The 25,120-nt window shown below is 39.6% G+C and overlaps 2 protein-coding genes across 4 annotated transcripts in view; one reads left to right on the top strand and one right to left on the bottom strand.

The window, feature by feature from the left end:
- Positions 1–59: 59 nt before the first annotated feature.
- Positions 60–25,029, top strand: NDUFAF7 (NADH:ubiquinone oxidoreductase complex assembly factor 7). Of its 3 annotated transcripts, none has more exons than XR_006386017.1 (12): positions 60–143; positions 443–603; positions 6,986–7,066; positions 7,871–7,981; positions 11,059–11,272; positions 12,324–12,382; positions 13,773–13,883; positions 15,654–15,797; positions 16,928–17,101; positions 17,738–17,903; positions 18,578–18,676; positions 22,020–25,029. XR_006386017.1 is itself a non-coding variant. In XM_044261739.1 (10 exons), the coding sequence occupies exons 1-10, from the start codon at positions 86–88 to the stop codon at positions 17,828–17,830; spliced, it is 1,326 nt and encodes a 441-aa protein (XP_044117674.1). In that variant the 5' UTR covers positions 60–85; the 3' UTR covers positions 17,831–17,978. The 3 variants fall into 3 exon arrangements, 1 of the variants encoding a protein (XP_044117674.1); XR_006386016.1 differs by having other exon boundaries at positions 17,618–17,903; XM_044261739.1 differs by lacking the exons at positions 18,578–18,676; positions 22,020–25,029 and having other exon boundaries at positions 17,618–17,978.
- The window catches only part of PRKD3 (protein kinase D3), a 79,668-nt gene continuing 76,652 nt past the window's right edge, over positions 22,105–25,120 (bottom strand). The window contains exons 18-19 of the mRNA XM_044261738.1: positions 23,166–23,251; positions 22,105–22,278 (exon numbers count right to left, since the gene is read on the bottom strand). Coding sequence (XP_044117673.1) covers positions 22,105–22,278; positions 23,166–23,251 — 260 coding nt within the window. The remainder of the gene's footprint in view (positions 22,279–23,165; positions 23,252–25,120) is intronic.

Here is a 25,120-nt window from a genome sequence, read left to right as displayed (position 1 = left end):
ACGTACTTCTGGCAGGGGCGTGTCCTCCCCCGGAAATGGCTTCACCACCCCGCCCCGCCCCGGGCAGCGTCGTGCGAGGTGCGGCATGAGCCTTCTTGCTAGGAGCGGCGGCCTGGGGCCGCTGTGCGCGGCTGCTCGCGCGGGTAAGCGTTCGCCACGCCGGAGCTCCGCCTGTGGGGGGAAGCGCCTGAGGCGCCTTCCTCAGTTGGGGGCCGCTTGAGGCGCTCCGAGCGGCAGCCGAGTCCTGCCTCAGACCGAGAGCGCCTGTGTGGCCGTGGGCACTGCGCGTGCTTGCCGGCGCCTCGTAGGCGTGCGGCGGTCGGGCCGGGAGTCGGCTTTCCGGGAGCTTAAGAGTCCGCGCAGCAGCTTCGACAGCGCTCAGGCTGCTTGCACTTGCGAATACTAAGATGTTTTCGTGGTCCCGTTTCCTTGTTTTTCGTAGTTCTTCCCTGTCTCTGGAGAGGGAAATACTTCAGCTCCGGGGGAGAGCCGGCACAAAACCAGGTGACACCAATGCTGCGGCACCTTATATACAAAATCAAGGCAACTGGTCCCATCACTGTAGCCGAGTACATGAAGGAGGTCTTGACCAACCCTGCCAAGGTACGGGTCGGGGAGCCCGAGGACCGGCCGCTCCAGCGGCTTCGCGAGGTGTGAGCCAGCAGGGCTGTGCGCGGAGATGCCCGAGGGTCCTCCGCGCAAGCAGTAGTGGTGCCTTCTCCAGGGGAAGAGCCATTCCCGAAGAGTTGGAGAGAGAGAAATTCATGTCAGCGGGTTGGTTAGGCATCGATCAGGTCAGGGGCAGTGCCGTGAAGAACGGAGAATAGATCCAGAGCTGTTCAGGAGGCAATGTAACCGATTGAATTTAGGGACTGAGGGTCGGGATGTCTTTCCTATCGAGGCTGATGGTAGATGATAGTATCATTTCTCTGGGAAGGGGAGTGCAGAAGGGGGAAGAGCAGCAGCTGCTTTAAGAGGGAGGGGAAGGACAGAATTCAGTCCCAAGTAGGAAACTGAAGTGCACATGGAACTCAGATGGAAATCTCCAGTAGGCATCCGGAAATAGGAGTTTAGTACCTGGAAACTTGACTGGGTTGGGATCACATCAGCAGGCAATGGAAGCATATTCTGGGTTTTCTTTTTGGGAATGGAAAGTCCAGGTCTCTACTGTTTCAGGATTAAGCACTGCCCTTGTTCTGTGGCCTGCATTTCCTTGTCTGCTCAGCAATGCCACTTGGTGAAAGCCTGTGGTCCTTTTATTTCTAAAATAAAACATTCTAAATATTTTATCTTTTGCTGGGTCAAAATAGGAAACCCATGGAATTCTGGGGTTTGTTTGGCCTGTTGCTGTTGGATGTGGTGTCTGGAGGTTTAATAAAGGGGGATCCTTTCATACCCCTATTCAGTGCTACCACATACCAAAAGTTCACCCAGGGAGAAACTTTAGAACAAACATCTCTGTGTTAGAGTGAAGGACCACTTATCGTTTATTCATTTATTGAGGCTCCGAAAGTGCCAGACACTATCTCAGGCACTGGGAATACTGCAGTGGACAGCGGAGCACGGCACTTATGCTTTAGCGAGGACATGAGCTACAAACAAGGAAACCGGCGTCTGGGTGGCTCTGTACGTTGGGCATCTGCTTTTGGCCCAGGTCATGATCCCAGAGTCCTGGAATCAAGCCCAGCATCTGGCTTCTGGCTCAATGAGGAGCCTGCTTCTCCCTCTCCCTCTTCCCCTGCTTGTGCTCTCTCTCTAATAAGTAAATAAAATCTTTAAAAGCAGGAAACAAGATAATTATAGATTACTGTAAGTGCTTCTGAAGGAAAGGAAAAAAGGTTGATGGGATTGAAAGTAAGTAGTGCAATGGGAGTAGGCGTTGGAAAAGTTCTCTAGGTAGGTAAGTGGCCAGCAAAGACCAGATGGTTGAGCCAAGGTTTGAAGGATGGGGTCCAGCCAGCCTGGCAAAGAACTGGGAGTGAGTCCCCAGTAGCAGAAGGGGAAGCACAAAGTTTTTGAGCTGGGAAATGTGTTGGCCCATACAGAGAAGAGCAAGGCACCAGTATGGCTGGCCGGTGGTCACTGGGGGTGGTACTATTTGCTCCATTTTTTTTTTTTAAAGATTTTATTTATTTATTTGACAGAGAGTTCACAAGTAGGCAGGGGGGCAGGCTGGTGGAGGGGGAGGCAAGCTCCCCACTGAGCAGAGAGCCCGATGCGGGGCTTGATCCCAGGACCCTGAGATCATGACCTGAGCTGAAGGCAGACACTTAACGACTGAGCCATCCAGGCGCCCCTGTTTGTTCCATTTCTGTGGAAAAAAGTTGATGGTATTTTGATAGTGATTGCATTGAATGTGTAGATTGCTTTAGGTAGTATAGACATTTTCACAATATTTGTTCTTCCAGTCCATGAGCTTGGAACATTTTTCCATTTCTTTGTGTGTCTTCCTCAATTTCTCTCATGAGTATTCTGTAGTTCTCTGAGAACAAATCCTTTGCCCTCTTTGTTTAGATTTATTCCTAGTATCTTTTGGTTTTGGGTGCAATTGTAAATGGTATCAACTCCTTAATTTCTCTTTCTTCTATCTTGTTGGTGTATAGAAATGCAACTGATTTCTGTGCATTGGTTTTGTATCCTGCCACTTTACTGAATTCTTGTCTGAGTTCTAGCAGATTTGGAGTGGAATCTTTTGGGTTGTCCACATACAGTATCATATCATCTGCAAAGATTGAGAGTTTGACTTCTCCTTTGCTGATTTGGATGCCTTTAATTTCTTTTTGTTGTCTGATCGCTGAGGCTATGACTTCTAGTAGTATATTAAATAGCAGTGGTGATAGTGGCCAGCCCTCCTGACTTTAGGAGAAAAACTTTCAGTTTTTCCCCATTGAGAATGATACTCGCTGTGAGTTTTTCATAGATGGCTTTTATGATATTGAGGTATGTACCCTCTATCCCTACACTGTGAAGAGTTTTAATCAAGAAAGACTGCTGTACTTTGTCACATGCTTTTTCTGCATGTATTGAGAATATTATATGGTTCTTGCTTTCTTTTATTAATGCATTGTATCACATTGATTGATTTGCGGGTGTTGAACCAACCTTGCAGCCCAGGAATAAATCCCACTTGGTCTTGGTGAATAATCCTTTCAATATACTGTTGGATTCAATTGACTAGTATTTTGGTGAGAATTATTGCATCCATATTCATTAGGGATATTGGTCTGTAGTTCTCCTTTTTGATGGGGGAGATGGGTTTTGTCTGGTTTTGGGATCAAGGGAATGCTGGCCTCATAAAATGAGTTAGGAAGTTTTCTTTCCATTTCTATTTTTTGGAACAGTTTCAGAAGAATATATATTAATTCTTTAAATGTTTGATAATAGGGCTGCCTGGTTGGCTCAGTGGATTAAAACCTCTGCCTTCAGTTTAGGTCATGATCCTGGGGTCCTGGGATTGAGCCCTGTGTTAGGCTCTCTGCTCAGCAGGGAGCCTGCTTCCTCCTCTCTCTGCCTGTCTCTCTGCCTACTTGTGATCTCTGTCAAATAAATAAATAAAATCTTTGAAAAAATAAAAAAAACGGAAAATCTTCGTAACATTGAATTTGGCAATGATTTTAAAGTATGATATCAAAACCATAAGCAATAAAAGAAAATACATATAAATTGGACATAATCAAAATTTAAAATGTACATCAAAAGACACTATCAAAAGAGTTAAAAAAAATAAATGTTTGATAATAATATTCCAATGGGAAGCTGCCTGGCCCTGGGCTCTTGTTTGTTGGGAGATTTTTGATGACTGCTTCAATCTCCTTACTGGTTATGGGTCTGTTCAGGTTTTCTATTTCTTCCTGGTTTAATTTTGTTAGTTTATAGTCTTCAGGAATGCATCCATTTCTTCCAGACTGTCAAATTTGCTGGTGTATAGTTGCTCATAATATGTTCTTATAACTGTTTGTATTTCTTTGGTATTGGTTTTGATCTCTCCTCTTTCATTCATGATTTTATTAATTTGGGTCCTTTCTCTTTTCTTTTTGATACATCTGGCCAGGGGTTTATCAATCTCATTAATTCTTTTGAAGAACCAGCTCCTAGTTTCGTTGATCTGTTCTACTGTTCTTTTGGTTTCTGTTTCATTGATTTCTGTTCTGATCTTTATTATTTCTCTCTTCCTGCTGGTTTAGACTTTATTTGTAGTTCTTTCTCCAGCTCCTTTAGGTATAGGGTTAGGTTGTGTATTTGAGACCTTTGTTGTTTGTTGAGAAAGGCTTGTATTGCTATATACTCTCCTCTTAGGACTGCCTTTGCTGTATCTCAAAGATTTTGCACAGTTGTGTTTTCATTTTCATTTGTTTCCATGAATTTTTTAAATTGCTCTTTAATTTCCTGTTTGACCCAGTTATTCTTCAGTAGATTGCTCTTTAGCCTCCATATTTGAATTCTTTCCAACTTTCCTCTTGTGGTTAAGTTCTAGTTTCAAAGCATTGTCATCTGAAAATATGCAGAGAGTGATCCCAATCTTTTGATACCAGTTGAGACCTGATTTGTGACCCCAGATGTGATCTATTCTGGAGAATGTTCCATGTGCACTAGACAATAATGTGCATTCTGTAGCTTTGGGATAGAATATTCTGAATATATCTGTGATGTCCATCTGGTCCAGTGTGTCATTTAAAGCTCTTATTTCCTTGTTGATCTTTTGCTTAGATGATCTGTCCATTTCAGTGAGGAGGGTATTAATGTCCCCTCTATTATTGTATTATTGTCAATGTGTTTCTTTGATTTTTGTTATTAATTGGCTTAGATAATTGGCTGCTTCCATGTTAGGGGCATAAATATTTACATGTTAGATCTTCTTATTGAATAGACCCTTCAAGTATGATATAGTGTCCTTCCTGATCTCTTATTATAGTCTTTGGTTTAAAATGTAATTTATCCAAAGGATTGCCACCCCAGCTATCTTTTGATGTCCATTAGCATGATAAATTGTTTTCCACCCCCTCGCTTTAAATCTGCAGGTGTCTTTGGGTCTGCAATGAGTCTCTTGCAGACAGCATATCAAAGGGTCTTGCTTTTTTATTTAATCTGATGCCCTGTATGTTTTGATTGGGGCATTTAGCCAGTTTACATTCAGGGTGACTATCAAAAGATAGGAATTTAGCACCATCATATTGCCTGTAAGGTGACTGTTGTTGTATATTGTCTCCGTTCCTTTCTTGTCTGTGTTACTTTTGGGCTCTCTCTTTGCTTAGAGGATCCCTTTCAATATTTCCTGTAGGGCTGGTTTGGTGATTGCAAATACTTTTAGTTTCTGTTTGTCCTGGACATAGCTCATGGTTTTAATTTGCATTTCCTTCATTAGCTTCTAACTGAAATTTAGCCTTTCTTTTATTATCAACATATCTCTTATTATCAACATAACCACTGGCATCAGTACTCCCATGATTTTAACATCAGTGGAAATCAGTAGTGATCAGTTATCTCAGAATTCATTGTGCTCTTCCATACTTCAAAACTTTGTTACTTATTAGACCTCAGGCTTGACTTTATTAATATATTCTTAAGGATGCATATATGTTGCTATATCATAAGTTTATCTTTTAAATATTGGATGAATATTTTTCAGTTTTTGGAGGAGGTGTAATCCTGTGTGCTTAAGTCCTGAATTTAAAAACATTCTATGAAGGGATCTGTGGTCTTCATCAGGCTACCACAGTGGCTCATAATGCGCTACAAAAACACTGCTGAAATGCTCATTTATGAAGAGAAAGAGAAAAGCTTGAGAGGAGATGCTCTATGAAGTGAAGTAGTTTTGTTTGTTTGTTTGACTCAAGTATATTTCTGCTGCTGAGAGAGGGGAGTTAAAGCTCTTAGAGAAGGAGGTGATAACAAGGTCCTGGCCCATGAGAGCTGTGTGAGGAGAGGTGGTGATCCAGAGCACAGGTGGTGGGATTAGGTTTGGATAAGAGTGGAAGGTAAAGGCATTTCATCTTGAGTTCTGAGGAATGAATGGGAGCAGGTGGAGGCCGGTCAGGAAGCTGAGTAAGTCCTATTTTATAACATTCTTTACTTCTTTTTTGGGTAGAAGTTCAGGTCTGCTGAGTAGGGTAGTGGAAGAAGGAGCTTGAGGAGCACAGGGAATTTTCTAACAAAGAATTCTTGAGTATGTCTTGAAGTTTAAACAGTAAGCTTAAGCTTGGGATAGGAGAGTAAATAAGATAGTCCTCTTCCCCAAGTAACTAAGCCTCTTGGTGAGGAATACAGACATAGAAATAAATAAATACATAAAAGGAAGCACTGCGGTTAGTCTGAGGTTGGAGGGCTGGAAGAGGAGGTTAGGGAAGGTGGCATTTGAGCAGATTCAATTTTATTGAGTACAAGTTTGCCAGGGAGAAACGTGTAGGAAGAAAGGAGAGTATTTGCAAGGGCATGGATGTATTGGATGAGCAGGGCTAATTACAAAAGAGATATAAATATAAATTTATATAGATATAATATTATAGATATAATATAGATATAAAGATTCATTTAGAAAAATGCATAAATCACAGGTGCATATAGCTTGATGAATTTTCACAAAGTGAACGCTCCCATGTAATGAGCATGTAGGTCAAGCAACAACATCACCAACAGGCAGGGCTAATTTGAAACAGATAGTGAGAATTTGGGAAAGGAGGCTGGAGGGAGGGGCGGACAGGGTCTTACTGTGTTGGGTTGTGGGAGCAGGGAGGGGAGGGAAGGGGGATGGTATGCGAGGATGGACATGGCCTGGCTTTTTCCTTTATGGTCAAGGAGGGATCATGTTTCCATCTGTTCTGGCACTTTGCAAAGTTTAAGTTACTGTGTTCATCTTGTTTGTTTAGAAGAGATTGCTTTCTTACTGAATGATTATGTCATTGTATACATCATATAAGATTTTGGAGGGGTAGTTTAAAAAGCGTATTTGAAAGTTAATTTGTTTTCTCTACTTTCTCTTTTTACTCAGGGATATTATGTGTACCGTGACATGCTAGGAGAAAAAGGAGATTTCATTACTTCACCGGAAATAAGTCAGATCTTTGGGGAGGTAATATTCAATGTAAACTATAAAAGAAGCTAATATCACAAATATTTGGAAGCAGATCACATTGTATTCTTCTTTAATAAAGCATCGTACAGCTTTGTTTTTGTGATTCAGGTTTCTTTTTTTTTTTTAAGTTTTCATTTTTAATCACATACATGCTGCAGGAATAGAGAACAGTAGAGGAAGGAGAGATGAGTGAAGAAAGAGAGAGAAGGTGCAAGACACTAAGGAGTTAGTGGGGAGAGGCTCTAAAGCCCCCACCCAAGACTGCACCGTAGTCAGAGCAGAAGTCCCCCGTAACAAATTGTGAACTCTTCTGAGGGATTCTAGTTCATTGATTTCTGCATAAAAACCCCTTGTTAAATTTAGATATAGGAAATAGTACCTAAAATGAAGTAGAATCCAGGTATTAAAAAATGTTAATTATGCATAAAAAGCCACGTAATTACTGAAATCATATGAATATGAAGAAAGGCATAACCCTATTCCATATGTTTATTCGTTATCGAAGACTAGCACCTTCCTGTAAGTGATTCCTCTAATGTGTGTTACGAGATCTCTTACAGGGGGAAGTGCCTTTTAACTGTTTCCTCCTGTTACTAAGCTTTCTAAGTGGTGTCTTTTGTAATGTCTCCGTGAAGCTTCTGCGTGTGTGTACATACATGTACATATTGAGTAACATACATATATAATTTGTTTGCAAACATTTTGCCTTCTGGCATAAAGTATGTATTTATGTGGAATTTTATATTGTGCTATACTTTTATATTTTATAATACTTAAGTGTAGTTTTTTCCCTTGTCACAGCTGCTAGGTATATGGTTCATCAGTGAATGGATGGCCACTGGAAAAAATGCAGCTTTCCAGCTTGTGGAATTGGGCCCAGGAAGGGGTACCCTCACAGGAGATATTTTGAGGGTAGGTAATAAAAGAATGTCTTTAGATCCTCATGTACTCACCTGAATCTGTGCTTTTGACTTGTTTGCAAACTCCATTGACTTCCTTGGCTTTCAGTCCTATCTCCTTAACCGCCTCTATTTCTCAGCTGAAGTACAACGTCAGAATAATACAATGAATCGTAACTTACTGTTGTCTGTTTGTAATTTTTAAAAAATGAGGGTGGGAGAGAATGTGAAAGGTAGAAGTCAAAACATTTAGAAGACATTGGAAATGTGTATTTGTCTTCTAAGTAGGAAAAGAGTTTTTGAATTGTATAAAAAGCAGAAGCCATAAAGGAAAAGATAAATAGAAGGGTAATTTCAACTACATTAAAGAATTTTGTTTTGTTTTTTTGGTTTTTTTTTAAAAGATTTTATTTATTTGTCAGAAAGAGAGAGCACAAGCAGGGGGAGCAGCAGGCAGAGGGAGAAGCAGACTCCCCACTGACCATGGAGCCTGATGTGGTTCTCAATCCCCGGGATCATGACCTGAGTCAAAGGCAGATGCTTAAACTGACTGAGCCACCCAGGTATCCCGAATTTTTTGTTCCTTAAAGAAATTAGGAACTTCTGTTCTTCAGAGACACTGTAAAGAGAGGGATAAGCCAAGCCGCAGAGTGGGAGGAGTTATTTACAACACATAACCTACAAGGAAGTGGTAGTTAGAATACAGAAAGAATTCCTTTCAGTAGTTAAGATGGTGACAGATAACTCAATAGAAAAGTCAGATGGAAGATGTGAACAGGCCCAGCATGAAAGAGGAAATCAACATGGCCAGAAAAAACAAAAAAATGCTCAGACTGGTTGGGGGTCAGGGAAATGAAAGTTAATATCACAGTGACATACCACTGTGCCCTCCAATGAGAAGATTTGGCAGCTCCAAGCGTTGGTGAGGATGGGGAGATGTGGCACAGAGGGGACTCTCAGACTGTAAGACCATGATCTGGTGTAAGCACTTTGGAGTGCTTATTAGGCATCATCTGCTAACATCTATGTTCTTCTACTGTGCAGCCCAGCGGGTTTTCCTCCTGGATATATGCCCTCCAGAAATGAGGGCATATACGTACCAGGATGCATGTGCAAGAAGACAGCATTGTTTAGAATAGCAAAAAAGCTGGAAACAACCCCAAAGACTATCATTAGGAAAATAGATCAATAAATTGTGATACAGTCATACAGTGGAATGCCAAGGGTTGTGCCAATGTGTGAAATCACAGCAGAATGCACAATATTCAGATGAAACTCAGCATCTTGTTGAGTGAAAACACCAATTTATAAGAGAATTCGTATCATATGATTGTATTACATAAAATCCTTAAATAGTCAGCATTAAACAATATGTGTTTGGTGATTCAAACGTGTTCAGTAACATTTATAAAGAAAAAGCGGGACATATAAACTCCAGATTGAGAACGGTGGTTGAGCTCTGAGGGTGAGGGAGAACATGGGGGCTCCAACAGGAAGGGTCAGGTCACTTCCCTTTAATCAGAGATAGCTGATATTTTTCCGTGGATTGTGCTTTCTTCCATTCTACCTAATATTGTCTAAAAACATTAAAAAGGAGTTATTTAGGGTGCCTGGGTGGCTTAGTTGGTTAAGCGACTATTTTCAGCTCCGGTCATGATCCTGGAATCTTGGGATCGAGTCCCACATCGGGCTCCCTGCTCAGTGGGGAGTCTGCTCCTTCTGACCCTCCCACTTCTCATGCTCTCTTTCTCCCTCATTCCCTTAAATAAAAAAGAAAAATTAAAAAAAGAAAACATGGCACTAAATTTTTTTTTAAAAAGGAGGAATTTGGTTTATAGTATATGATAAGTACTTATATTTATTAAACTTTGATAGTTACACTGCTTTGGAATCAATTAGTCTTTTTTAGTTTATCTTCAGTGTATCTGGCAATTCATTGTAAAAAAATAAACATATTCAATATACATTTAAATGTCTTGGTGCTGTATGATTTTTGCTTGAAATTAGGAATCAAAGGCTTTTAAAAAATTTATGACATCTGACAGATAATCCTGATTATATCTATCGTATTTGTGGGACAATAGGAAAAAACCACTGATTTATGTTTCTGGAGCTCTATTTTATATCTCTTTAAATTGGTAAAGTCATTTGAATATTTAATAAGTTTCTCAAATAATACTGTCTTGTTTCAAGTACTTTAAAAACAATCCCATAGCTCTTAAAATGTATAAAGGATACTTCCTTAGAACAAGTGTTAAGAACCTTAAAAAGCCAAAGAATTTAAAGGAATGTTAAGAAAATAGACAAAGACATATTTACAGACTTATTTTCATTTCTTGTTCATAATTTCTGAAGGATCTTTCTCTTGGGAAGTTTTTCTCTTTGTAGTTTCATTTCAAAACAGAATTTGGAAAAATTTTGTCCTTACTATCAGTCTCTACCTGCATATTTTAGATCTTAAAAGTAGGAAGCAAATCACCAATGAAAATTGAATTCAGATGAAAAATACTATTGATGTACTTTATGCTTTGACATTGAATTTTTAGCATTAAAATATTGATAAAGTATTGTATATTCCTTTTCCCCCATGTTTACAAGTTATAAAAATGTGTGTAGCTAAGAAAAAATTAAAAATTTGAAAGAATTACGAAGTTAAACCCAAGTTTTTAGTGCCACTCAAATTTTATATCCTGAAGATACAGTTTAAACATCTCAAAGATGAGATTATTTCATAAACATAGTGGCTTTATAAAATTAAGGGTATCTGTACGATTTATTTTCTTGTTCTTTTTAGATCCCTTAATCTGCTCATTTATTAGATATTAAGTCTATAATTTTCATTTATTCGTCAGTCTAATTTTTATTTTAGGAAACCAAATCGTGTACTGTTCATCTCTTCTGTGGACAGTGTGTAATAGTTTGGTTATGATTCTCACAGACTTCTGGAGAGTGACTTGTGTGGAGAACAGATGCCTCCAAAACCAAATTTTATCCCTGTAACATGAGCAAATTATTGAGGTAAATGGTTAGAAAACCCCCAATCTGCCCAGCCCATTGTATTTTGCCCTTTACCCCTTCTTTTGTCTTTAGGTGTTCAGTCAGCTTGGATCTGTGCTGAAAAACTGTGACATTTCAATACATCTGGTAGAGGTGAGCGAAAAATTGAGTGAGATTCAAGCATTAACACTGACGGAAGAGAAGATCCCGCTAGAGCGGAATGCTGGGTCCCCCGTATGTATGAGAGGTGTTACTAAATCTGGGATTCCAATCTCGTGGTACCGAGATCTGCAGGATGTTCCAAAAGGTAATTCTTTCACACGACGTAATGTAATCATTTTGATCGCATCCCATCCCAGCAGTGATGGTGAGCAGAGCCACAGAGGGCACGCTAATAGACTGAGTTAGTGCTGCGAGGTCCCTGACTCATGGGGAAGAGCGAATCCTTTTCTCGAAAAGAGCACTGTATTAGAAAATAACATGGCTCGCAGTAGTAGCAATGAATGTCCTGTGGTTTTGCAAAAATGACAGTGTCATCTCTGTTGTACCTTTTAGTTTTTCCTGACCCGAAAGATAGTACTGATGAGGGTGGGGATGCGGGGCCCTGAGGGACGCAGCTCTGGGTGGGTGTAGTTTAACTATCTTCATCTTTTGAACGTTCTTGCTGGCCTTTTCGTGGGGGAGGGAAAAATCCCTGCACCAGGCGTTGGAGGCCCTGCTCACCCCTGCAGGGGCACTCTGGTCTGAGGGAAGCCTTCTCAGCAGGCCACAGATCAGCGGTCTCCGATGATATTAGTAGTTCAAAGCCTCTTTGAGCTAACAAGTTTGAGTCCTGATTTCTTTCATGCCTGGTGAGGGATAAAAGATGTAACTGATTATTGAGATGTTCTGGCTGTCTGATCCTGCTGTGTGGAAAATGAGAACAGTAATGTTCTTCTGTCTGTTCTGCAGAGTAGGTGAAGACGTGAGGGGATGATTATCCGTAGACATGGCTGTGGGAGCCCCCCGGGTTCCCACACAAAATACTAGCATTTTCTTTTTCTTTTTCTTTTCTTTTTTTTTTTTTTTTAGTGTTTGAAAGAAAGATTTAAGTATTGCCTTAAAAATGCTGAAAGTTGGGGCGCCTGGGTGGCTCAGTGGGTTAAGCCGCTTCCTTCGGCTCAGGTCATGATCTCAGGGTCCTGGGATCGAGCCCCATGTCAGGCTCTCTCCTTAGCGGGGAGCCTGCTTCCCTTCCTCTCTCTGTCTGCCGTTCTGCCTGCTTGTGATCTCTGTCTGTCAAATAAATAAATAAATAATCTTCAAAAAAAAAATTGAAAAAAAAATGCTGAAAGTTTTTTCCTTCTGTTTTTAAATAGGGTACAGCTTTTATCTGGCACATGAATTTTTTGACGTTCTTCCTGTGCATAAGTTTCAGGTATTGATGGGATAAAGTCATTAATTGAATAACAAAAGGCTTTATGTTGAAGGAAAAACATTTATGGTACTTAATTATTGTTGAAGGTGACTATATTTGGAATTCTGATGAATAGAAATAATTGAAAAGCAAAAGTCAAGTATTAAGGAGAAACTTCATTCTCTTAGGATGACTACTAAGAATGTTTATTTCTCCAGGGATAAAGATGTGCACGAATTTAAGATGGTAAATGGCTATAGTACAAGGAAGGGTTACATTTAGCAAATAGCTCTAATACCCAAAGACTAAAAAATGTTTCCTCATTGAAGTTGAAGTGGAAGTTCAGATTTGGCGGTGCTGTATGTGCACCGGTAGTTTCTGAGGCTGAGAGCGTGTACTGATGTGTTAGCAGAGGCTTTGGAGTCTGCTCTCTGCTGTTGGGGGCACCTGCCCTGCTGCTCATTTTCTGTCTGTGGCTCCATCTCTTATCTCACCAACACCAGTTCATGCCTTCCAGTCGACTCTTACTGTTCAAAGGAAATGAAGTATTGCCTTTAAAAAAAAATTTTTTTTTATTAACATATGATATATTATTAGCTTCAGGGGTATAGGTCTGTGAATCAGCAGGTTTACACACTTCACAGCACTCACCATAGCACATACCCTCCCCAATGTCCATAACCCCACCACCCTCTCCCTACCCCCTCCGCCCGGCAACCAAAGTTTGTTTTGTGAGATTAAAAGTTTCTTATGGTTTGTCTCCTTCCCAATCCCATCTTGTTTCATTTATTCTTTTCCTTCCCTCAGGCCCCCCACATTGCATCTCCCCTTCCTCATATCAGGGAGATCATATGATAGTTGTCTTTCTCCGATTGACTTATTTCGCTAAGCATAATACCTACCCTCTAGTTACGACAACCCACATAATCACAAATGGCAAGACTTCACTTCTTTTGATGGCTGCATAGTATTCCTGTGTGTGTGTATGTGTGTGTGTGTGTGTGTACCACATCTTTTTCCGTTCATCTGTTGATGGACATCTAGGTTCTTTCCATAGTTTGGCTATTGTAGACATTGCTGCTATAAACATTCGGTACACATGCCCCTTTGGATCACTACATTTGTATCTTTAGGGTAAATACCCAGTAGTGCAATTGCTGGGTCGTGGGGTAGCTCTATTTTCAACTTTTTGAGGAACCTCCATGCTTTTTCCAGAGTGGTTGCACCAGCTTGCATTCCCACCAACAGTATAGGAGGGTTCCCCTTTCTCCACAGTATTGCCTTTTTTTTGAGTGGTAAAGTAAATGTCATCTGTTGTATATGGTAGGAGGAGAAAAATAAGTTACTTTTAGTAGAGGTAGTTTGAGAAAAACTGATAAAAATGTGTTTTTATGCATTATTTTGTGTTCAGAAAACACCCCAAGGATGGCGAGAAGTACTCATTGATATCGACCCACAAGTTTCTGATAAGCTGCGGTTTGTTTTGGCGCCTGGTGTCACGCCAGCAGAAGTCTTCATACAAGTAGGAAGTTTTTTCTTCTTACTTTATTGCCAATCAAATCTTCATAGTCTCATTTTCTGAGCGTTCTTTTTTTTTTTTTTTTAAGATTTTATTTATTTGACAGAGATCACAAGTAGCCAGAGAGGCAGGCAGAGAGAGGGGAAAAGCAGGCTCCCTGCTGAGCAGAGAGCCTGACGTGGGGCTCGACCCCAGGATCCTGGGATCATGACCTGAGCCAGAGGCAGAGGCTTTAACCCACTGAGGCACCCAGGCGCCCCGTTTTAGCATTCCTTCCTTGATGAGGCTAGGGGAGAGTTGCTCGTAAGACATGAGGTGCTTTTTATTAATAGTGATCGAGTCAGGAGCCTGGGTCAGATCATCTCAGGAAGGCATGACCTGAACACCCTGTGAGGAGGAAGGTAGTAAGTGCTTACTCAGGCATGTCCTGCCCCTTCCCTCTTTCCCTCAGTTCCCTGTGACATGGTCATAGTAGCATCTGCCTGTCCAGAGAGTTTGAGGTGTGTGAAAAACAACTATTTATTGAGTGCTTTGTATATATTCCTCTTAATTTTCTCATTTAATGCTCTAAACTTTATTAGTTTAATTTAGTCGTTTAATTAAGTTTGATACTAGATGGCCAGAATGGTACGTTTACTGCTGCTTTCTGTCGGCCTCAAGGAGTAATAGCAAAAGTCTCTCTAACTTGGGGTCATGTGTAGGGGTCCAAAAAACCCTATGCTTGTCAGGAATGTTTGGGCTTAGATTGCCTGTTTTATTTATTTTTTAAAATAAAAATGGTGGTGATTTTTAATAGTTTACAGCTACAGTATCTAGTCTTATATGTATATAGTTACACACAGTAAATATCCATATGGCAAAATATTCACCTCTAGACAGACAAAAAATATCTTTGCAACTAAATAAACAGCTTTAAGTAATAATGAATAAAAATAGAAGCTGAGGTAATTTTTCATCTAAAGTGATTATAGCCTATATTAGGGGCACCTGGTGACTCAGTTGGTTAAGCATCTGCCTTTGGCTTAGGTCATGATCTGTGGGACCTGGGATTGAGCCTCTGTTGGACTCCCTGCTCGGCAGGGAGTCTGTTTCTCCCTCTCCTCCCTGTTGATGTTCTCTTCTCTCCTTCAAATAAATAAAATCTTAAAAAAAATAAAGTGACTATAGCTTATATTAAAACATTCTTATTTTAAGAGTTCAAATAATTATGAAAGCCTTGTTTCATAACTAAAAATATAACTAATATACATTTTCAAACTAAAAGAAAATATTTATAGATAGGTAAAATAGATTATTGCTGAAATGCAATCATGACATTATATATATATATATATGTATATGTATGTATTTACTTATTTGGGGCAATTAATTTGGGGACTTTGTTGATAGTCTGACCTTTTAACAATAAAAAAGTGAAATTCATGAAAACTTTCTAAGAATCTACATATTATTCTAATGTAAAGTACATATATGTACATGGGGTTTTCATTCTGGATGAGCAGTCTATTCTCTTTCTTTAAAAACTATATCCCAACTATGTAAAACTGTTTAATTTCTCTTAAAAGATCACTTCCTATAAGATGTACACTGACTAGTATGAGAAGGGCATTTTGAAACTTCTTAGATGGTGAAACGTGAAAGGTTGTGTGTGGACAACATAATACATACGGAGAAGGAATTTATTTTTATTGTAACTAAGAAATGCTCATTGTACAAAAACCCTAAGGAAACTGTTTTCAGTAATGCATTTGGATTTACCTGTTCCCTCATTAGCGTGATGAAATGAGGGATCACGTGGAAGTGTGTCCTGAGGCCGGTGTTATCATTCAGGAGCTTTCTCAGCGCATCGCACTAGCCGGAGGTGCGGCACTGATCGCCGACTATGGTCATGAGGGCACGAAGACAGACACCTTCAGAGTACGTATGACTCCGGAACATGACTTCCCATCAGTTCATTGGTATCATCTCCGAAGTGAACATTTAAAGCTCACTGAAGATCTTTACCTTTGCTTTCTATGGTGCCTCGCCTTGTAGTATTACAGTATTTATAGTGAATATTAATACCTATTATAATTGCCCTTAACCATAGGATTTCACCTTCCAGACTAGCCTTGGAACAGGGGCTGAATCGTCTACATTCTGCTTCAGCTGTAGAACGTAGGTCTGCATAGATCCTACTTAGCATCTGAATAATACAAATGGGAAGATTTTCTTAATGTTAAGAATTTTCCCCCTCCATTTAAAAACAGTTTTTAGTACTAATATGCAAATTTGATTTAGCTACTATGATCAGACTTTTCCTATCATATTTTCAATCTTTTTTCCTTTCTAGATGTATTCTTTTATTCTGAGCATCCTTCCTTACGTTCTTTATCAGTTGTGTTGAATATCCTTTAATTGAAATACATTTATTTGATTAATTGAATACTACTTTAATTGAATACTACTATTTAATTGAATACTACTAAAGTAATACTACTTAAATTGAATACTACTATTAGTCATTTTCTAGATCTGTGGTTCTCAAGTTCTAATTTTATTGTATCTTAAAACAAACAAACAAAAAACACCCTGGAGTTTTTTTTTTTTAAATGCTGATTCCCTAGCCTTCCCTCCAGGATTCGGATTCAGTAGGTCTGGGCAGAGTGCAGTAATGTGGACTTAGGCGATTCTGGTGCATGTAGTTGATGGATACACCTTGTCAAACACCATCCAGAGTCTGGTGAAAAATTTAATTTGATTCTAGTAAGAAACAAGTTAACACACATGCAGAACTGATGGGATCTCTACTCTGTCACCACAAGCAGTAATGAAATGTGAAAGGCAGCATTTCCAGGCACCCAGTGTCGCACTTTATATCAGATTTTGCACGTAGCATCTCATTTGAGGAAACAGTGCTACTATATTAAGAGTTTATACACTGACTTAGGCTATGTTTTTCTTTCCAACAGTTAGGTAAAGTGTACGAAAATGATAGCATTTCTTGAATTTTGGTAATAATAACCATAAAGGGACAAAGACTCATCATTTTAAAAATTGTGTTCAAGGGGTTTTGTGGCCACAAGCTTCATGACGTCCTGACTGCCCCTGGAACGGCGGACCTCACAGCCGATGTGGACTTCAGTTATCTGCGCAGAATGGCAGGGGGACAAGTAGCTTCTCTCGGGCCAATAAAACAACAGATGTTTTTAAAAAATATGGGCATTGATGTCCGGCTGAAGGTAATGATTTATTTCAGGATCATTAAATATTTTTATTTTGTAGTATTTCATAAAAACGTTTCAGTGAGAAGATCCCCCAGCCTCAGCGCTCTTCTCAGTCAGCAGGCCCTGGACACTGTGGTCTTTCTGGTAGCATTGGGCCTGGTGCAGCCGGGCTGCCCAGGCAGGGGCCACCGTGCACGCCCCTGCAGCTCCGCACGAGCTAGCATGAAGACTTTGAATAGTGTTCATGCCCAGTAGGAAAAGTTGACTGTGTTTATGGGGATAATTTTAGAAGGGTCCTGAAGACATCTTAACTCTTCAGTGAAAATCAAACCACCTGGTGTTAAACATACAGATCCACAGGTTTGGGTCTTAGCAACTTATGTTTTTAATAAGCACCCCATGATTCTAAGGTAGGTCATGAGAAATTCCACATGAAGTCCTGCTTTACTGAGCAGCCAGTGGTCATTAGCATTGCTGCATGTAACCAGGAATCCTTCTAGTTATTTTTACTAAGAAGTTTTTTCTTTTCAGGTTCTTTTAGACAAATCAGATGAGCCAGCCAGGCAGCAGTTACTTCATGGGTATGATATGTTAATGAATCCTCAGAAGATGGGAGAAAGATTTAATTTTTTTGCCTTGCTGCCTCATCAGAGACTTCACGGGAGAAGCCATCCGATGGATGCGTGCCAGTCGAAGCCCTCGGTGTCACCCGTAGCTGGGTTTGGTGAACTTACCTGGCGGTGATCTCAGTGTGGTCATTTTACCCCTAAGTCTGCCTAAGAAAGCAAAATAAAGGGACATGTTTCATATATCACAGGTAAAATAAGTATTACAATATTTTATGTCTTTATCACCAATAAAAATGGATGGTCTTATATACAGTACAATTGAATATTGATCTTTTATGGCTGTGTCTGGTTTTTGGCACAGTTGTGTGCTTTTGGTTTAATGAAACAAGTTACTGAGAAACTAAGTGTCCTTTATTAAGGCTAGTTGCTGTATTTTTAGTTTAAAAAATAAACATGAGCACTGACTGGTTTAGCAAAAACTGAAACCTAACTGGCCTTTCATAGGGAATGGATTAAATAGAACTACCCATATATTATTTTTTAAAAATGAGGTAGAGCAGTATGTTCTGACTCATCTCTAAGAATGTGGGAAGTGAAAAAAGTATAGTGGAGAATGTTTTATAGTTATGATTCCATTTTTGTTGGGGGAAAAGCTACATTTAAAGAAATGCTTGTAACTAATCTCATAAAAATTAATGTATTAGTGCAGTCTGGTTGTTTTCTGTGGTGGTTCTTGTATATAAAATGTAAGAAAAGGATGCCTAGTAATCACTATTAAATATCCCATTGTGGAAGTGGGTTTTCAGGGTGGAAATTATTCTCCTTTGTGGTAAATTTTCTACCCTCTACTTCTGTGAACTAATTAAAAAACTTTAGGGGTGCCCAGGTGGTTCAGTCTGTCTGACTCTTGATTTCAACTTAGGTCATGGTCTCGGGGGTTGTGGGATCTCCAGTCCCACGTCAGGCTCCATACGCAGCGTGGAGTTTGCTTGGGAGTCTCCCTCTCCCTCTCTCAAAATAAGTAAGTAAAATCTTAAAAAAATATTTAAGTGCCAGTAAAACTAGTAAACCTAACATGTACCTGAAATATGAGTTAGAGTAAATGCAGACTATGTTAGCAGGAATCATTTTCTGATCTGAACTAATTCTCCCTCATTTTCAGATAAATGTCAAGTTTTCATTCTGTAAATTCTCATTTTTTGGTTCACAGAATGTTTATATTAATACCAGACATATACCTTCTGAAGACTTATTATATTGGCAATAGAAATTTACAGTGAGATTAAAGGAAAAGAGTATGAGATGTATGTTTTGAATTTATAGCTTAACTATATTGAAAGTTCACTGGCAGAGTGATCAGTTCTTGGCTTTCTGTTGCTCATTTGGCTTAACTCAGAACAGTACTAGTATTCTGTGTCTTACTCTCAAGTAGGAAGATAGAGAGACGGCTTGTTTTTCACGTGCTGCCCCACCTTGCACCATTCATAACCACCTTTACTTTTTTCCAAAGACTTGGCTGGTGAATTTTTGGAAGGTGAAAATGCCCAACATTGGCCCCTCTCAGTTGTTTAATAGTTTTTGTAATTAATGGGAGGAATCAGGCAATGCCTTGTGTCTTAAAACCTAGAAAATTTACTTGAATGGCATTTGGCTTATTTAAGTCTTGTAGAAGTTACAATAGTTGAATATTTGATGGTAGCTCCTGAAAACTTTGTAGTTATAATTATTCTAAACTTTCATGCCAAGAAACAAGACCTCCAGATAATTACCTCAAATTTCATATAAAATTGAAATAATGAGTTATTTTTTATTTTAGGTAGTTAAAAAAAAATCAGTGTTTTAAATATAGCATTAGTTCCATTTACAAATACTATTTCCAAAATAATACTTTTACCAAGGCCTGGGAAAATAACATAACCAAGTAAAATTTTCTTTGGATACCTCTATTAGAGATAATGCTCAGGTTTTCACATGGAAAAGTATGGTGATATGGAAATACATTTTATTATCAAGCTTCTTTGAGGATATTTACAAAAAGTGGGATGTAACAAAAAAATATAAAAATGTACGGAATAGTGTCATTATAGACTACTTTGTACATTATCAAATGTTTCTAACAATTCTTATACAAAAACAACTTCAAGACAAAAAAAGGTTATGCAGGTTATACAGTATCTGGAGTAAATGACAACTCCAAATTATCTGACAGTGCCTTTACAAATTTTTTTAGAAAACTTCTTATGCATTCAACAACACAAACAAAAAGAGTGCAATTAATTTCATGGCTTGTAAAGTTTGATTATGTAAGTATAGCACACATCATTCCAGTTATTTTTCACCTTAGGCAGTAAAACCAAAACCACAATAGGGTGCCTCAGGACTCAGAATTACTCCATTTTAGTATGTTGGTATAAACTTACTTTGGACAGATTTGGGGAAGTCATCCTTTAGCACAGAGAAAATACATTTCTAAAAGGTTTTGCAAAATTTGACTAAATTTTTTAACCTCCCATAGGAGACTGAATACTACGAGACATGGTGGAGACTATGAGTAGGCAGTACAGCACAGTGGTTGGGGGGTGGGGAGGACAGAGGGACGGAAGCCACACTGCCAGGGTTCACGTCCACATACTGTGACCCTCCACAGCTGGTTACTTAATCTTCCTGTGCCTCAGTTTCCTGATCTGTGAGATGAAGTCCATAATGCACATACTTTGTGACTGTTGTGAGGGCAGTAAGTGAAATGTGTAAAGAGCTCAGAACACAGGAGACTGCATAGTGGCTCCTCTCCCAAGGGTACTCTCAGCCTAGATAACGGAGTAGCTTTCGGGGCTCTCTCAAGGCCCTCTCTGACTCCAGCTATTTGTATCCAGGGACATTCTTTTGCTACCTCATTCAGTGGGACAATGTTACCTAACACTTTCATAGTTCTTAGTTTATTGAGTACGAATATCTTCATACATAGCCCAGTTTCACAACAGCATTGTGAGAGGCAAGAACTATGGTCTTCATTTTACAGATTGAGATTTTGAGGCTCAGACAGATTGGAGCCCAGACTTAAGACCAGATTTTCTGACTCCAAATCTTTTGGTCTTTTTTGGGGGGGGGGGTGGGAATAGTTTGCAGTGATTACTGTGGAATGAAGAAACAAAAAGCCACTAGTTTTTTTAAAATAAGGGGGTGGTCCCAGATCTTAAACTTCTTGGGGAGAGAAAACTATTAGTAACTTTTTAAAAGCTATGAAAAAGTCTAACCTCTTAAACATTGCATCTGAGTAGAAAAACACTTCTTTAGCGGGCTGCTGGTGCTGAAATGTTAAAAAAAAATAACAATAAGGGTAAGGCTACATATTAGCAGAGCAAATGAAAGAGTAAAATAAATGCTTCATGCTCTACCCACCCACTGCCTCAAACTGCTTAAAAGAACGGATTTAAAAACATTCTAGATATCTGTAAACCCTTCCAATAAACTAAGGGAAGGAAAAACGGATACACTCTTTGCTGTTCTTCTCTGTAGCATTAGCTGATCCTGCACTGGCCTTACTTTTAATAATTTTCTTCCTCAAATTATTCAACTCTTTGTAAAGATAAACTGTGAAAGAAAAGTTCAGCTCTTTCCTCACTGAACACCGGAAGCCAGCTGTGGCATTCCGGTGGTCCAGCGGGAACGTGAGTACAGAGCACAGATGCTGATCGAGGTGCAGACAGACCAGCAGGCCCTCCTTCAGGTTCTGTGACATCAACTGTCCCAAATTATCTTAGAGGCTGGTCCAACATACAAAGGGGACTAACTTAATTTTTATGTTGTAGAGAGCATATTAAGAGTTCAACTCCAAAGGTTAGGGATCATGGTTTTGACTCTTGACTCACCTAAAAAAAGAAAGAAAAAAAAAAAAAAAAAGTAAAACAGCCTAGCATCTAGGAAACATTTCTAGGAAAAAACCCTAGGAAAAACCCCTCGTATCTCTGGTTAAACAAATGCCTAGAGCCTGCAGAGGAAATCTCAGGCTGGTGGCCCCTCCTCAGTTAGCTTTTAAATGCAAACCTGCTTAGAACTCTTAAATGATTTGATCAAGATACTCAATGGCTGGACTAAGCTTTCCTTTTTCTCCTTTAAAAAAAACAGTGTAAGAACATTTGGAAAGGGAAGATAAATTAAATGCCACTATGGTACTAAAGTGAAGGATTAGGAAGAACTACAAAAACCAGTCATTACTATGCTATAAAAATTTATGAAATGCTTCATCTTGGTTCCATTGTGTATTTTTATTACTCAGTTTCCCCTCTTGTATCTACTCATAATGAACTATAGTACTGGTGTCACTGATTGCTTATCCTATTTCCCCATGTCTTTGCACCTTGCAGATGACAACCTACAAACAACAGTTGTGCAGTAAAACATCAGTACATAAAATGAAATCCTTCCTTATTGAAGTTAGCTCATTGATAATTAAGGATCTTCTTCCATATCATCTGGATTGGGAGCCATAATGAAGTGCTTTGGGTATACAAGATTGTGGGTGTATGCATGTATTTCCCAGCGGGCATCGTCACTTTCATGTGTAATGTAACGTTCACCGATGCGAGTTTCAAATTCTCTAAGGTCAAGCCAAGTCTGATAGTCCTAGAAAAAAAAAGAGGTGATTATAAAGTATAAAAGTAACAAAATACTGTGAATTTTTTTTCTTAGCGCCCTAGTCACAAAATTGACAACCTAAACCCAATACCAAAAGTACTTGCTATACTGTAAGTTCCATTTGTAATATTTAAATTAGCAATGTTAAATACTTTTTCAAATTTAGAATCTCTAATGACGTAGCCAGTTTCTACAACTAAAAAAAAAAAAAAATTGCCGGAGGCTTCTGAGATGGCTAATAATAATCACTAAAACATCCTGTTCTATACTCTGACCGTACACCCACACGTTACTCCTCAAACTAGGGGAAAGTACTTAGAATCTCCTACCAGGGTAATTTAATAATCATGGAGACTGACTAAGACTGCATTTGTTTTGAAGTTAATGCTACTCCCTACTCCCTTTAAAACAGTTCTAAAGCTTCTCTTTACTTTGAAATTTGGGGGTATCTTTTGACAGATCTATGCAACAGCTTTTGGGGGGGACTTCAGCCAAACATTTTAAATGGCATTTCTGATCTCATCAATGCAAATATGAATCTTTTAGTGGATAATTTTAAAGTAAAATATATTTGACAAAATAATATGCTTATCTTACAAAAAGGTGGTATGAAACATAAGGTTCTATAAAAAGGCTAAATCACTGCTTTTCAGTTCACGGGAGTTTAACTGTCTAGAAGTTCTGCATTTCAGTGGCTTACTGCAGAACCTCCACAGATGCAGCCACAGGACAAATTAATCACTAAAGAACACTTAACAGTATTCTAAGACAAGGAGAATCTGTTGATCTTAGAGTGGTTTCAGTAGGTAAGACAAAGTACAATGAATGGCCTGAATGAGGATCACCAGAGAGACGACTTTTTTTTGTCTTTTTACCTGCAGCCAGGGATGACTAAGAGATTTGTCCACACTGTAACGTTTTCTCATCTTCACTTGAAGTAGGTTGTTGATCAAATCAATTGCTAAGAGAAAAGACAAAATCAGACACGTAAATTTGGGTATATGGAGCAAACCAAACCTGTAAGTCTTAGAAGGCAGTAGTTCAATCCACAGAAATACAGGGTCGAGGGTTTTGCTTCTTAAGGCTGCAGTCTTAACAGCGACCCTGCGCAGCGACCCTGTTATGATCCGTAAATATTCGCTGCACTTAGTACACGTTCACATGCACACTGAATGTGTGCAGAGTACACATTCAGTGTGGCAGAGGGTCGGTTAATGCCTGCTGCCGTTACTCTGTTTCGTCGTCTACAAAATGAGGTTGTTGTAAAGATGAAATAACACATGTAAAGAGCTTAGAATTGTGCCTAGCACGTAAGTGCTAGTTATGGCTATTATTATTTCAAAATGAATTAAAAAAACTGATCAAAGACCGACTCGCTGTTTCCCCCAAAGACACCATTCCCTAGCCCCTGGCTTGGTCTGCTAAGGAGCCAAAGCCACTGGCTTCCTCTACACATAGGGCCAGACTAACAGGGTAACTTATTACCACAAGTTCACACTCAAACAGGCGTGGTGTTTGGTGTGCATAATAACAGTAAGTATGCTGGCATACTTATCTCATCCAGTTATTTGAAGAAATGAAGCAACTGCAAAACCATAACCTCCGTGTGACTGCGTCCTGACTACAGTGCAGCGTGACAGTACGTTTGAAATACAGATACAAAAGCCTGGACCCAGGGATGAGCCAAATGAAAGGTTCACATCATACCCACTCTGTTTCTCCTCTGCATACCACAGGTATTTTAATTATGAACTCTCGGTTCCAAATACTTCAAACTTTTACCCGGTGTTGCTTAAGTGGACGTCCACCATGTGCAACAGAATCATTTGGGGTCTTTATTAAAATGCATTCCTAGTGTCACGCCAGCTGGTGAAGTGGAAGCTCTGGGATATAGCCAGGGGGTTTGGGTTTAGTCCACTTACCACCTGATGGTGCTGACAGAAGAGGTCTCAGACCACACTGCCCGAGGAACTCTAAGAGAAACCCTCATATATACTTCAGTTAGCTGTTCATTACCAAGTAAGCCTGCTACTGTTCTTACAGGTTGTTCCTCAAACTTCCCCTGTTTAATGGGCTGTTAATCCCTATGATTAGGTCTGGTACTTCTGGAAAACAAAGAATACCCTTGTTCCAAAGGTTGGCAAAATCCAGGTGGGCTATTTCCCCAGCAGGATTCCCTTCAATATGCGGCTGCTAAATAACTTGCGTGCTCTGCCCGACAGTATCAAAAAGTAAGAGGGACAGCCCGGGCATTCTTCATGCGTACAGAACCCCAGCTTGCAAGCTCAAAAACCGGTAATGGGCAGGGAAAATAAATGTATCCTGCTTCCTAGGACTGGACCCTGGGAGGGCTGCAAATAAACTGGAAAATGTCTATAAAGTTCATTCTAGATATAAAGAACCTGAAAGGTCTCCATTCAAGGAGCTTACAATCTAGTTCTGAAAATAAGTAATTATGAAAAGAAAGAATAAGGAAAAATATCTCCGCCTAGTAGCCTGAGTTGATCTTACTTACCAAGTTTAGAGGAGGGGCTCAGGGAAGATTTCATAGATGTGCCACAGTCCTCAAGGACTAGAACGATTTCAGTAACAAGGAAGAGGGACTGTAGGCAGGGGAAAGGTCTAAGCAAAATGCAGAAAGTAGGTGGGAAGAGAAAACAACTAGGTTTTTTGGCGGGGAGCAGGGAGGGGAGGACAGCAGGTAGCCTCGGGCTCTCAGGGAGACCCACAGAGTTGCAATGTGGTTAAAAGGAGGCCAAGGTGTTTGGGGCAGATTGAGACAAAAGTAGGGCCGGGAAAGTGTCTAATGGATAGGACTGTTAAGATATTT

This window comes from Neovison vison, chromosome 8 (assembly GCF_020171115.1).
Source record: "Neovison vison isolate M4711 chromosome 8, ASM_NN_V1, whole genome shotgun sequence".
Lineage (NCBI taxonomy): Eukaryota > Metazoa > Chordata > Mammalia > Carnivora > Mustelidae > Neogale > Neogale vison.
The sequence above is the reverse complement of the archived record's forward strand: the minus strand, read 5'-3'. Positions and strand labels throughout refer to the sequence as shown.